This window comes from Squalius cephalus (assembly GCF_949319135.1).
Source record: "Squalius cephalus genome assembly, chromosome: 10".
Taxonomy (NCBI): domain Eukaryota; kingdom Metazoa; phylum Chordata; class Actinopteri; order Cypriniformes; family Leuciscidae; genus Squalius; species Squalius cephalus.
The window spans coordinates 35,111,604-35,123,992 of NC_137131.1; the positions used below are offsets into that span (position 1 = coordinate 35,111,604).

Below are 12,389 nucleotides of genomic sequence, written 5' to 3' on the forward strand. Positions count from 1 at the left end.
ATCAGACAACAAAGTGTTCTCTCACAGTGGAGTTTCCCAGCAGGGAGCAACACTGATTTTATAATCTGCCTCCCTATTGGGCATATAGTTATGGTGCTATGATCATTTAAGGTGGTACATTCATTTGTCTGTTTTAAAACCTTGTGTAAATATGAGTGATCTGTGAATTGGATGAAGAGAGTGAGCAAAAACAGATAGGCCTATGTTGTGGGGAAATGTTTTGGTAAGAATGAGATTATCACAGAGGATTCCAGTCATTGTCCAGAGTGACACGTCCACTCTTCTGTCACCCAAGATAGAGGTCAGTGGTTTTCAACGCTCAGTCAGTATTCACACTGAAAAAGCAATGGATTAGACTACTGTAAACATATTCTCCCTATCATTTTACATTGTTATATAATTTCTAATTAATGTAAAAAAAAAAAAAAAAAACTTAGAAAAAATATTAGCACGGTTTGGAATCTGGGGCTTTAAGTCTATAGTTTAAACTCGAAGTATTTACTTATTATGCTGAAATTATATTTTTTAAAAATCATAGGATAAAATTCAGATCGGCCCCGCAAGTTTAGAGCCTTTAGCTGGGCATTCACACTCGTTTCGCTTCTGGCCCTTTAAAAGTCTCTTTTTGAGTTGGAGAAACATCTGGTTGTTGAATGAAACCCAGTCATTCATAAAAACAGGAGAGAAACATGCTCTGATTGGCTGTCTACAGCCTCGAGGTCGCATTGGTAATGCAGTGACGGCTATTGGTCAATCACTTGAATGACATGGCGGACTAGCCAATGAGCGAGACTTACAGTGTTAAGCCGATGCTCTTGGAAAAGCAAGCGATTCCATTGAGAAAATTTCAGTCGCGTCAAGCTGAGGGAGAGTGCGATCCTATCAGTGCTTTCAAAAGCAGTCTGTTTTTCTCTTGGATTTATCAAATCACTTCTTTTTTTTTTTTTCAAAATCAAAGGATTTAATCACCGTTGGGTGAGTATATTTTGCACGCTGCTCTAGCGTTGTATTGTTTAATTATGACTCGATGCAAGTTTCGTCTTCTGCTTTTATTTTTATAAAGTTGCATTACTTAAAACGGTGCGTTTAGTTTTGCTGGTTCTCAACGCCATTTTCTTTGTGCGCATTTGGCAACCATTCCCCTAGTTTCTTAGTACTTTATTAAGCTTATTGTAAACTTAATCATAATCGCAAGTTTGCGCTCTGCAAAAATCCATATGCGGTTTGGCGAAGTGCTTCTCGCGCGTTTGGTGTTTTTATGAATGGAACGTCTGAGGTTTTTTCGGGTAGCGCGCACGATGGATCAAATTTCACTTCATTGAGAAAAACAAGCGTCCGAGGGAAGGGAGGGGGAGCGCGCGGCGATAATGGGCGCTGGGGGGGGTAGGGATTGGACTTCTTGAACTCGCTCTTATACCTGTTAACTCGCTGTTGTAATGCTATAATCTCGCTTTACTTATTCAACAACTATAGCTTCCGCTGGCTGTCTTTATTGTCGCCAATAAAAATCTTTAAAAGCACAAACTCTTCTTTTTCAGCCTGAAATGTGCAGACGCACGTTCCTCCTGTTTTATAAAGGTCTGATAAGCTTCAGGAAGCAATAATGTTAAGCTATGGATGTTTAATTAGTTCTTGGTCCAGAGAGGTTGGCTCACTGTGAGGTGTTTTCTTGCCCTCGCGGCTGTAATACGATTTTATGGCTTGAACACTTGCGTCAGGGAAAATAAACACACGTGTGTGACGAAGCGTGAATAGCTTAGGCTTCTTATTTTATTCATGGCGTTCCACTATTTAAATCCGAACATTATTTGTGTTAATAAAAGCTCCTTTTTTATTATTATCACTTTGGTTTAGATTCATAGTCTCTTGGGCAACAGATGGTACTGTATGGTTATGTAAGGACCCCCATCTGTACCGAGTGTGTGTGAGAGAGAGAGTGTGTGTGCGTGAGAGAGAGAGAAGAGGCTGAGCCAGTGTAAGTGTCCTGCACTAATGTAGCACACTTCATCTGAGCAGGAGCTGAGAGTGAGTGTGTTACACAAACAAACATGCTAGCTGAAGTTTTCACAGATCAAAGGGACAGTTGGTCCTAAACTGTCAGGTCCCGGGACGATCACTGACAGCTGCATCAGATCCTGACTTGTCTTTCTCTAAGTGCCACTTTTCTCGGCTCTTCTTCCGACAGGCGACGATATCACCCGTGGGCCCACCCCCCCTTTATCCCTGTTTATTCCCGCTTTCCCTCCTGCTGCAGCCCTAGGCCGCAGTGAAAAGCCAGCGACATGGACGGATTTTACGACCAGCAGGTCCCTTTCGTGGTGCCCCCCAATGTACGTCTCTGCTTGAACTTTTCATGCCTCATTTTCTTCACTTTTTAGATATTTCACTACTGAATATCCATTTGTGGATGGCTGTACACAATGATCACTGGTTTCAACTTCATTATTTGATCTTGGTCTTATTTTACAGAAGTCTCACATGCAGGAAACATTTTGCAGAACTTTCAATGACCGAAAAAGGAAGTTTGTTGACACTGAGCTGGCACAGGATACAGAGGGTAAACAAATGAGCATGCAATCAATCCATCCAGATCTCTCTAAAACACATCATTTAACCCAGGCCCGAACAAGTCAGCCTGTTTATTCACAAATCAATCTTTGTGTTCCACAGATCTCTTTCAAGATCTCAGCCAGCTACAAGAGATTTGGATTGCAGAAGGTACGTCAACGGCTCTAGAATAGTCTAGGTTATGGAATACATTTCATAACTACTGTTAAAACACAACTTGGTGGCTAATGCATCATCTCAGTGGTTGATCTCTGGGGCCCTATTCAAATTGGATAAGACAATATGGCATGTATAAACATACAAATGATTTATATTCATGTTACTGACTCTGAAGCAGGTTTGCAAGCCAGTCAGTATAAATAGTTTTCCTTCTCCATGTGCAGCCCAGGTACCCGATGACGAACAGTTTGTTCCAGATTTCCAGTCGGATAACTGTGAGTACCTTTTGAATATTCATGTAGCAAGGAAGTGGGGTTGGTTGCAGAACAGCACATAGAACTTGCCTTTATGAATTATAGAAACTCCCAGCATATGAAAATCATTTATTTATTTATACTGCACAAATTATTAGCACTGGATAATTTGCTATGGACATTATGAAGCGTTTTGAGATGCATACTATACCTTCCTCCTTGAAACCAAGAAAATGAATCACCAAGAGTGTCTGTGCCAAACCTGATTCTTAGCCATGAGTTTAAGATGTTTCTATGGTGTGTGTGTGTGTGTGTGTGTGTTCACACGCATGTGAGGCCCAGTCTGCTGCTGCGGTGCTGTAACTCATGGCAGCCTCCAGCTTGGTGACATTTTAATGGGGCTGGATCCTCGGCGCACACACACTCTGGTTATTATGTGCTGGTGAACAGTGCTCTGGCTGTTTCCCTTGTTAGCTTTTCTTCCCATTTGGCTCTGAATAAGTCTTAATTGTGTGCATTTCAATGGTGTTTATTGTAGAACGTGAATGCACATGGATGTGTTTGCATAGAAATTGTGTGTGAGAGGGTATGTGTGTGTTTGTCTGGCACAATTCCTCTTATCTGGCATCTTGCCTGTAGTTCTCACAGGCCCCTCTTTCACCACAGCTGGGCAGTGGGGCCCTTTTCCAAAGGAATCACGCGATAGTCTGCGAGTTCTAACTTGCGGCCTCCTTTTCTAGAAGGAAAGGCCTTTTTTCCTTCCCCTCTTTAAAAGGAGTAGTTCTAGTGGTTCAGTGCTAAATATTTATCAAACATCTGACACCAGAAACAAACTAGGTTAGGTTCCAAGTTAAAGAACTGTATTTTTGTTCTGGCTTTTTAGTTTATGTAGACACAATGTATTAAATGAAATGAAAAACTTTCTCTCTAGTGATGTTCCATGGACCTCTTCAAACTAAAGTAAAGAGGGAACTGAGCCCAAGCAGGGAATTTTCCCCCTGTGGACAAGAGCAGAGACTCTCTCCATATGGAGAGAAGTGCCTATATAACTACAGGTATGTATTTACTTGTCCTTTCCCCATCTTTCCCTTCTCCATATTCCCCTCACACATGCTTTATTTGTGTTTTGTCGTTTTTAGTGCCTTCGACAGGAAGCCATTTCCTTTCAACAAGCCGCTGACTCCTCCTTCTACACCAGCATCACCCTTTGGTTCCTCCACCAGCACAGCAACACATAATGTGCAAAAAAGAGCAATGCAACCAGCCCAAACTCAGACACAAGGACTGCCACTATTACCTGTCCTAAACCACCGTTCTACCCCACCACATCAGAGAGCACATACTCCACTCCACAGTCAAAGCCCACCTTTTGCTGTGCCCTGCCAACCAGTCAATCACCCAGATGCCTCCTACAGTACAGACCACAGGTATGAATATATAACATCTTGCAATTTATTAGGTTGTTTTTATTTCCGACACTTCACAGTCATTTTTTTGGGTCACGGTGATCGATTTCTAACCTCATTTCTATCTTTGGCGTCACCTTGAACTGCTCGTGCATGTTAAAAGTACTGTAATCAGCTCAGGTTGAGCCTTTCATTGGGTATTATCTTGTTAAAGATGCCACACTGACCTGGAAAGCAGTTCTATGTTTATCCCATTCAAGTCTCCAGGTTTAACTACTGGAAAAAAAGAGCTTTAACACCAGACTTATCCCTCATGATCTCAATTGCCCTTGATGTTAATGCCTTCTCATGCCTTTTCTCCACTTTTTTCCCTTTTTCTTACTCTTCATCTCGTTAGGTTCCATCGGCAGCTTTCCGAGCCCTGTCTGCCGTTCTCACAGTCCGATGGTCGTTGTCAGACACTTTACCCCCCACACACCCGTGGCCATTTTCCCCGACATAGCCGCCCCCCTTATCACCGGCAGATGTCAGAGCCGTTGGTGCCAATGCCTCCCCAGGGATTCAAAAAGGAAATGGTGGATCCTCGTTACAATGACCAGGGTGTGCAAAACATGGGGCCTCCTCGTGCACCGTTGATCCACCAACTGTCAATCAAACAGGAGCCCAGAGACTTCGGCTTTGACTCAGGTGGGTGTAAATCGCTCAGAGATTTTGGATTCAGTCCCTGTGAAGCATGTAGTGCTGTAATGAGAAATCCTTTTAGCTCCCAGTAGGTCAGAGGTACTGATGACTATTGAACTGTCAAAAAAGTGAAATTTTAAAAGCAAAAAAGGTCCATTGTGAATGGTGTAGCGACTTGTGAAGCACAGCTCACACAGAAGTCACTTTCTGTTGGTCAACATGGCAAAATTCATGACCAATTTAATCTGAAGATGAAATGTGCATGGGAAATCTTTTGCCCTGATGCAAAATTCCCCGTAGTGCGGATTCCTATAGAAATTACTCAGATGAACTTGAAATTCCAAACTTTACAGTATATTATATTGTATATATTTAAAAATGATTATTAATGTGATTTTATAAAGTGGAACTCTGATGTATATATTTTTGAAAAAATATTTTTAATGGGATTTTTATATAAAGGAACACTGATAAACTTGAAATTCCAAACATTGTTATATTATATTTTTTTATTAATATTCATGTAATTGTCTTGCAGAAGTACAGAATTGCCAATCATCTTTTGGCAAATCAGCAAATTTCTATGGAGCCAACAGCGAGGGTGAGGCTTTTATCAGTTTAGTTTCACCTACTATTTCCATAAAGTACAGATGTTTTATTAAGCATCAGCTTCTGATTAGTCTTCTTTTGTAATGAGAGTTCTTTCTCAGACCGTCCATATTAAATCCAATATTTTTTTTCTCTGGCTGTCGATTGCAGGTTTTGGGTATGATGGAGAATCCCACCTTTATTATGATGATGCGTGTGTGGTCCCAGACCACCTGGAGGGAAAGCTGAAGCAGGAGGGTGGAGTTTTCCGAGAGGGTCCTCCGTATCAACGAAGGGGGTCTCTGCAACTCTGGCAGTTCCTGGTCACTCTGTTGGACGACCCATCCAACCGCCACTTCATTGCTTGGACTGGCCGTGGGCTCGAGTTTAAACTCATTGAACCAGAGGAGGTTAGTGCGTTATGAAAGCCAATAGCTCTATAGCCCATTTTTATTTCAGCCAACAAGCAATATTTACACCCACATTTTCAATAGGTTGCTCGCCGTTGGGGGATCCAGAAGAACAGGCCTGCAATGAATTATGACAAGCTGAGCCGTTCTCTGCGTTACTACTATGAGAAGGGCATCATGCAGAAGGTAAAGGCACGTTCACGTTCCAATGTCATTTTTCTTCTTTCAATCCCTTAATAATTAGATTGTAGTTCCCTCATTACCTGTAGTTAGTAAAATCCACCCCATCAAAGCATATCAGCTTTTTCCAAACAAGATTTTCTAAAACATTTCTCTTTCTCTTGTTCATATGCAGGTTGCTGGAGAGCGGTACGTGTATAAGTTTGTGTGTGATCCTGATGCACTCTTCTCCATGGCATTCCCTGACAACCAGAGGCCCAGTCTGAAGGCAGACCCCGATGGGATGCAGGTTCCTGAGGATGACACCGTTCCACTCTCCCACTTTGACGAGACTAACAGTGTCCCTTATCCAGCAGATGCCAGGGACCAGTGCTTAGTGGGGCCGTCCTTTCCTGAAAATTATGCTTTCTGAACTGTTTCACTACCAGAACTCTAAAATGCATCCTCACACTCCAAATGCAGCTCATGTCAAATTGTAATCGCTCCAATGAGGAATTTTTCAGTATAACCTTTTATATATATAAATAAAATCAAAGGTTATACTGAAAAATACTGTTGCTTTCTTTGTGTATTGGGCCTGGTGTCTATTTTTCAATGCTCTACTTCAATGAGTTTTTTTAGAACACTTCTGACAATGCATAATGATGCACCTCAGGCTGTGTTGTAATTATCTGTGTATATAGCTTTGATTATAATCTGGAAAAATGCACAATTTTTCTCCAGCTGGCCAAGTAAAATCTTAGTAATTTCAACTGCTTTTGTAATGTGATTTTTATGGATATGGGGCGGGGTAGAATAGGGAAAAAGAGAGCAGGGGAAATGAAAAGTGAAGAATCTATGTATATTATGAGTATATTTTTGCAAAAGCAGAATTGAATAGCATTGTATAACCTGTACAACAGACTTTTATCACTTCTAATCGGTTCTGTTTGTACAGTGGTGTGTGTGAAATTGAAAACAGCTCTTGATATAGGGCAAAATCGAGGATGAAAAGCCTGATTGCTGATTCAGGATCAGTCATGCTTGTGTGACCTTTAACTGTTTACCAAAGGATTAGAGCAAGGCCATCTGATCACTTTTCAGTAGTAAACCAGCATGGCAAGAAACCCCCTAGCTCTTTCCACATTCACTGTCAACCTTACTTGTCTTTCCTAGGTACAACAGACCCCTAGTTCTGCTTCACTGTGGATAAAACTGTTGTTTCATTGTCTTTTGAAGGCAATTTCTTTCATTAAGAATTTTTAAGTACAGTTTTGGTGTACAATTACAGACCTGTATTTTCTGAACTATATAAGTACAGGATAATAAATGTCCATAAACAGATATGGTTCTTTTTGGATACAGTTTGTTTGGTTTTTGTCTTATTTATAGCCAGTGGCACATCACCTACACTTTGAGAACATATTTGGGGTAAATGAACAAAGTAAAGAGCATTATGACGGTCATTAATACACTAAGGCTTGGTTTCACAGACAGGGCTTAGATTAAGTCAGCATTAGACCTTAGTTTTTTAGGGCGTTTAAGTAGATTTTATACGTAAATGTGCCTAAAAACACTACTGGTGTGCATCCTGAGACAAGGTAATGGCAAGACAATATTTTATGATATGCCAGTGCAAGTTGCTTTCACTTAAAACCACTTAAACATGCCTTTTAGTCAGGGCCTATCTTAAGGCTTGCCTGTGAAACCAGAGGTACATGACTTTTGCTCAGATTTGCATTCTGGACAAATGGAATTGATTCTTGTTGACGAAATTCAGAGCAGTCTGCAGATTTTGGGCAGTTCGAGTCAGGCCCGGGTTGGGTAATCGGGAGAATTCCCGGTGGGCTGCTTCACTTTTGGGCCGGTCGAGGAAATTTTATTTAATTTTTTTCACATTTGTCACGTTAGTTACATTAGGCTACACACGTTCCGCATTCTGACACCGCAGCGCGCAGCCTCTGCATGGGTTGTACCATGAGAGGGAGTTCTCCCTCCCCTCCCATAGAGTTGGTTGGGTCCATAGCCCGTCTTTTCCAAAACGTTTTCTCAGGTAGGCTACCGCGGCACCGCCGGCGCCTACCGATAGCTGGACCGGCCCTACAGTAACGGTACGCGTAAGGGAGGATGGATGGGAGGAAGAGGCCAGGAGGGTTGAAAACAGGTTGAAAAAAGAAAGGCATTGGAGGAGGATGCTGCCAAATGTGCCAAGCTTACAGATTTATTTTCAAGAGGACAAACATAAGTGGCAACAGGTAAAGAGAGATAGGTCTAGTAATGATTAGCATTAGCAACGCTGCAACGTAATTATTCGGCTAATACCGTTGTAGCGTTGTAAACCTATTCACAAGCAAAATATAAAATTGAATTAAAATATGAGCCTTTTTGTATCACCCAATACATGATGGCGATTCATAGACTTTGCAAATATTATGCAATTTAATATTGATAACAAAACTCAAGCTTGATCTGTGTATGCAGTAAAATGACCTCTTAATTATTTTTTTGTAGCTTCTGAGCAGCAGATAAGCCAGTCCCCCGAAAATTTGTTTTGAAAAACTTTTATTTTGTACAAAATGGCACATAGTCACACTTGTCGTGTTCCCGGTCACAAATGACCAGCCTACAAAAAATAGCTTATAAATCTCTCATTATAATATATTATAACCCAATATTGGATCTTTTTGTCAACTTGTTTTCTTTCAATTAGGACTGGTTTTATATTTCTATTTGCATCTGATTAATCATAGGCCTCATTTATCTGAATCTCATTTATTAAAAAAGCATTATTTTTGAATATTTTTGAATACAAATAAAACTGTAAACATCAGTTCAATATGCCTCTTTGTGGAAGAGTGGGATAAATTTCAAATGCTTTCTTTCTTTCTTTCTTTTGTTAATTTATCAACCTATCCTTGTAGAATAGTGGAATATTTTTTGTTAACTTCTCAGCTTAAGTGAATTATTATTTAACCTTTACATTATTTGTTGAACCATGGTATTAATAAAAACTACACAATAGTAAGAGCTGAACTGTTGCTTCATTTATCCAATTTGGAAAAAGTACTAATTTGGAATTCCACCATGGAAAAAGAGGGCCGGTCTTGGGCCTGAAACTCCCGGGCTGAAAAGTTGCCCCACTCCGGCCCTGGTTCGAGTTGACGCATTTCACAGAAAATCATGTAGTGTATGATGGGAACAGACTTAAAATTTTGCTGTTGTCGTGTAAACAAATGGTCAAAGCGCATAAAATGTTTTCCGTTTTTAGTTGAAAACACTGCCGTGTAAACGACCCCTATATGATTCCATCCAGTCTGAGAATATCAAACATGTTTGATATTTTGAGCCGGATTTAGAACACATTGTTTTCATTTGTCATGTGTCTCCAACAAACCATGTTTCTGCATTCATTTGTTATGTTCTTATGGTTTAAAAGTCTGGTAGTGTGTGATCCTCAGGCGTTTAGTGTATAATGCCATAGTGTTTTAAAATCTATTCAGATTTTAAAAGTTGTGTACTGTATTCCAGCCTTTACATTTAGACCATTCAGTCCATTTGGCACATTGAGGAATCTCATTTATGTGCGTGATCTTTCCAGGAACCTCTCAGTCTGACCACTAAACTGTAACCCAGCAAAGCCTGTGTAACGAGGCGATGCAAAGTAACAGGGTATTGCATAACCTAGTGACGCTCGTTCTCTTTCTTCTCTCCTCTCTCCTTTAGCAGGGTTAGTCTTAATCCTGCTGGTGACCTTGTTCCATGGAACCAGAGAATAGAAGAGTTATTAAGCTGTCATACACCCTTATCATCATAAAGGAACTCAAGCTTACTGAATGCTTGACAAATTATGAAGTATAACATTTTTGGTGCCAAACCACAGAAAAGTTACATACCAAAAATGTGTAATTCTTAGAGACTGAGTACCATATTTACTGTTATACAACAGTTCCAGCACTCAAATCTGATTGGCTGAGCTGCGATATAGGTATAATAGCACTGGGATGTTTAACTGTTCGTATAAATCAGTTCCTCTGTTTATGCTGTTCCAGACCACATATGTAAGTGGTGCTGAGTAAAAGGCCAAACAAAGAAAGATTTTCATCAGAAATGTAAATTACTTTGTATCATTACTTCTTTATAGAACTGTTGTATAAGAGCAATATCACACCCACATTCTTGCTAAATATCTGCTGTGATATTTATGACACAAAGCTGCAGCCCTGTAGATATTCAGCACTCCTGCTCATGCGATATTGCTTAAATAAATGTACAGTTTTAACAGTGTATTCAAGTGGAATGCTTTTTGGGGGTGTACTAGAATATGTTTTCATGCTTGATTGGTTAAAAAACGCATAATTTTGCACATATTTTACATTATTGCAGCTCCTCTCTCCCCAGTCTGGCTCGAACACGCCGATTTCCATAAAGCCCCTCCTTACGAAATACAAAATGTGCTGTGATTGGTTAGCTGGCCCAGTGTGTTGTGATTGGCAGCGCTTAGCGCGTGTTCGGGAAGTGTCCTGCCCATTGATAACTGCAAGTTCTTCTCTAGTGTAAATATTAATGACAGCGTCAATTTCAAACCATTTCGAGGCCGATTCAGACCCTGACAATGTTAACAAAAAAGAGGATAGTGCAGAACGTATTTCATGCACAGACTTTGCAAGCACAGATTTCACAGGACGTTTCAGAGTGGTATATGTTTTTTGTAATTTTCTTATACATTATAGATACAATGTTATCCACCATTTAATCATGATATTTGTCGGAAAACTAAGGTAATACAAACAGTAATCGATCCCAAAACCATGGTTAATTTTCCTAAGGAGTGGTGAACGGTCTTACAAAGCTTACAAAAGCAACAGAAAACAAGCTGTTCTCCATAAAATGTGCAGCACACAGATAAAAGTTGGGGTTATAATGTTCAGGAACAGTGTTTAAAATAAGTTTTAACCACTCAAAGTTCATCAAGAAGGTCAAACAAATGAGTTTTGAAAATGATGCAGTGCCTCTTTGACACAAGTATTTTGGAATTAATTTGCATATTCCATGGGCGGGGATTATTTAAATGAGCACCATTGTGACTTCATAAGATCCAGAAAAATCACGCTGTAGTACAAACGCTGTAGTCTACAAATCACGCTGTAGTATTCACAACAATGCTATTGGTGAATTTCAGGTTCACCAAAGAACCTTTCAGTGAACACTTTTTTTGTGAGTGTGAAAAACAATTTAATACTCTTAAGAATCATTTCCTACAATAAAGAACCTTCAGTGCAATGTTGGATGTTCATCGTGGAACTAGATGTCAATAAAGGACCTTTATTTTTTAACCCAGCAAATAGCCATCATTTCACCGTCTAGGTGAATATATAGACCCAATATAGTCTGGCTATGAGCTTGAATGTAAATATTGAATTGAATTGAAAATAACCATGAATTTGGTTACATGTCGTTTTTGCCAAAATAACTTGTGAGATGTGTGATGTTCCATCATGTAAGCAAAGTCAACAGTGATCATTTTTTAAACATGTTATATGCATAGCCCGGGAGTCTATGGTTATATTAAATGTTCACTGACAGCCCAAATTTTGCCTTGTTTTAGCCTAGACGTCAGGGCTGTGTTTGGATGGCTATTGGACGACGTTTAAACACAAAATTGCTTGCTGGGGACTTGGAAGGGTATGTTATGATGTCAAAAACTTTCATCCGCACAAAACATCCTGAATGGAAGGAATTGTTTCCTTTATTGTTGTGGTTGATATTATGTGATGTATGATTTCTCTTTTGTATGTTTCCGTTCTCTGTACAAAAAAAAAAAAAAAATCCTCAATGGAAGGAAACACTGTCCAAAACTTACCTCCAAACTAGAGTCTTGTTGCTGGGTTGAGCACAGGAGCTGCTAGCTTCTACTTTTAGTGTTTTAGCGCCGACCGCTGGTTCTCAACGTAAATGACAGGTTGGTGTTATATAAGCACGCACCATTGATAAACACGTCACCCCAGCCAATGGCGAATTACTACAGAATAACTCATGTTAATCACCAGTAAATACGTCTGTGATCATTTTGAACGTAACAGTGTTTCCCATGATGCATTTAATAAGCAAAACTGCGCAATATCATTGGCCACCAAGGTTATCAGTCAAATTGCCATATGACTTCC

General features: G+C 40.0%; 1 protein-coding gene across 2 annotated transcripts; it reads left to right on the plus strand.

Annotated features, from left to right (window-relative positions):
- Positions 1 to 790: 790 nt before the first annotated feature.
- On the plus strand, positions 791 to 6,842 carry etv5b (ETS variant transcription factor 5b). Of its 2 annotated transcripts, none has more exons than XM_079884287.1 (12): positions 791 to 975; positions 2,186 to 2,330; positions 2,470 to 2,557; positions 2,671 to 2,718; positions 2,952 to 3,002; positions 3,913 to 4,036; positions 4,121 to 4,408; positions 4,785 to 5,074; positions 5,607 to 5,669; positions 5,828 to 6,066; positions 6,151 to 6,258; positions 6,422 to 6,842. In XM_079884287.1, exons 2-12 carry the CDS (start codon positions 2,283 to 2,285, stop codon positions 6,656 to 6,658), a joined length of 1,584 nt encoding a protein of 527 aa, XP_079740413.1. In that variant the 5' UTR covers positions 791 to 975; positions 2,186 to 2,282; the 3' UTR covers positions 6,659 to 6,842. The 2 variants fall into 2 exon arrangements, with proteins under 2 accessions (XP_079740413.1, XP_079740414.1); XM_079884288.1 differs by having other exon boundaries at positions 798 to 975; positions 6,151 to 6,252.
- Positions 6,843 to 12,389: the final 5,547 nt, after the last annotated feature.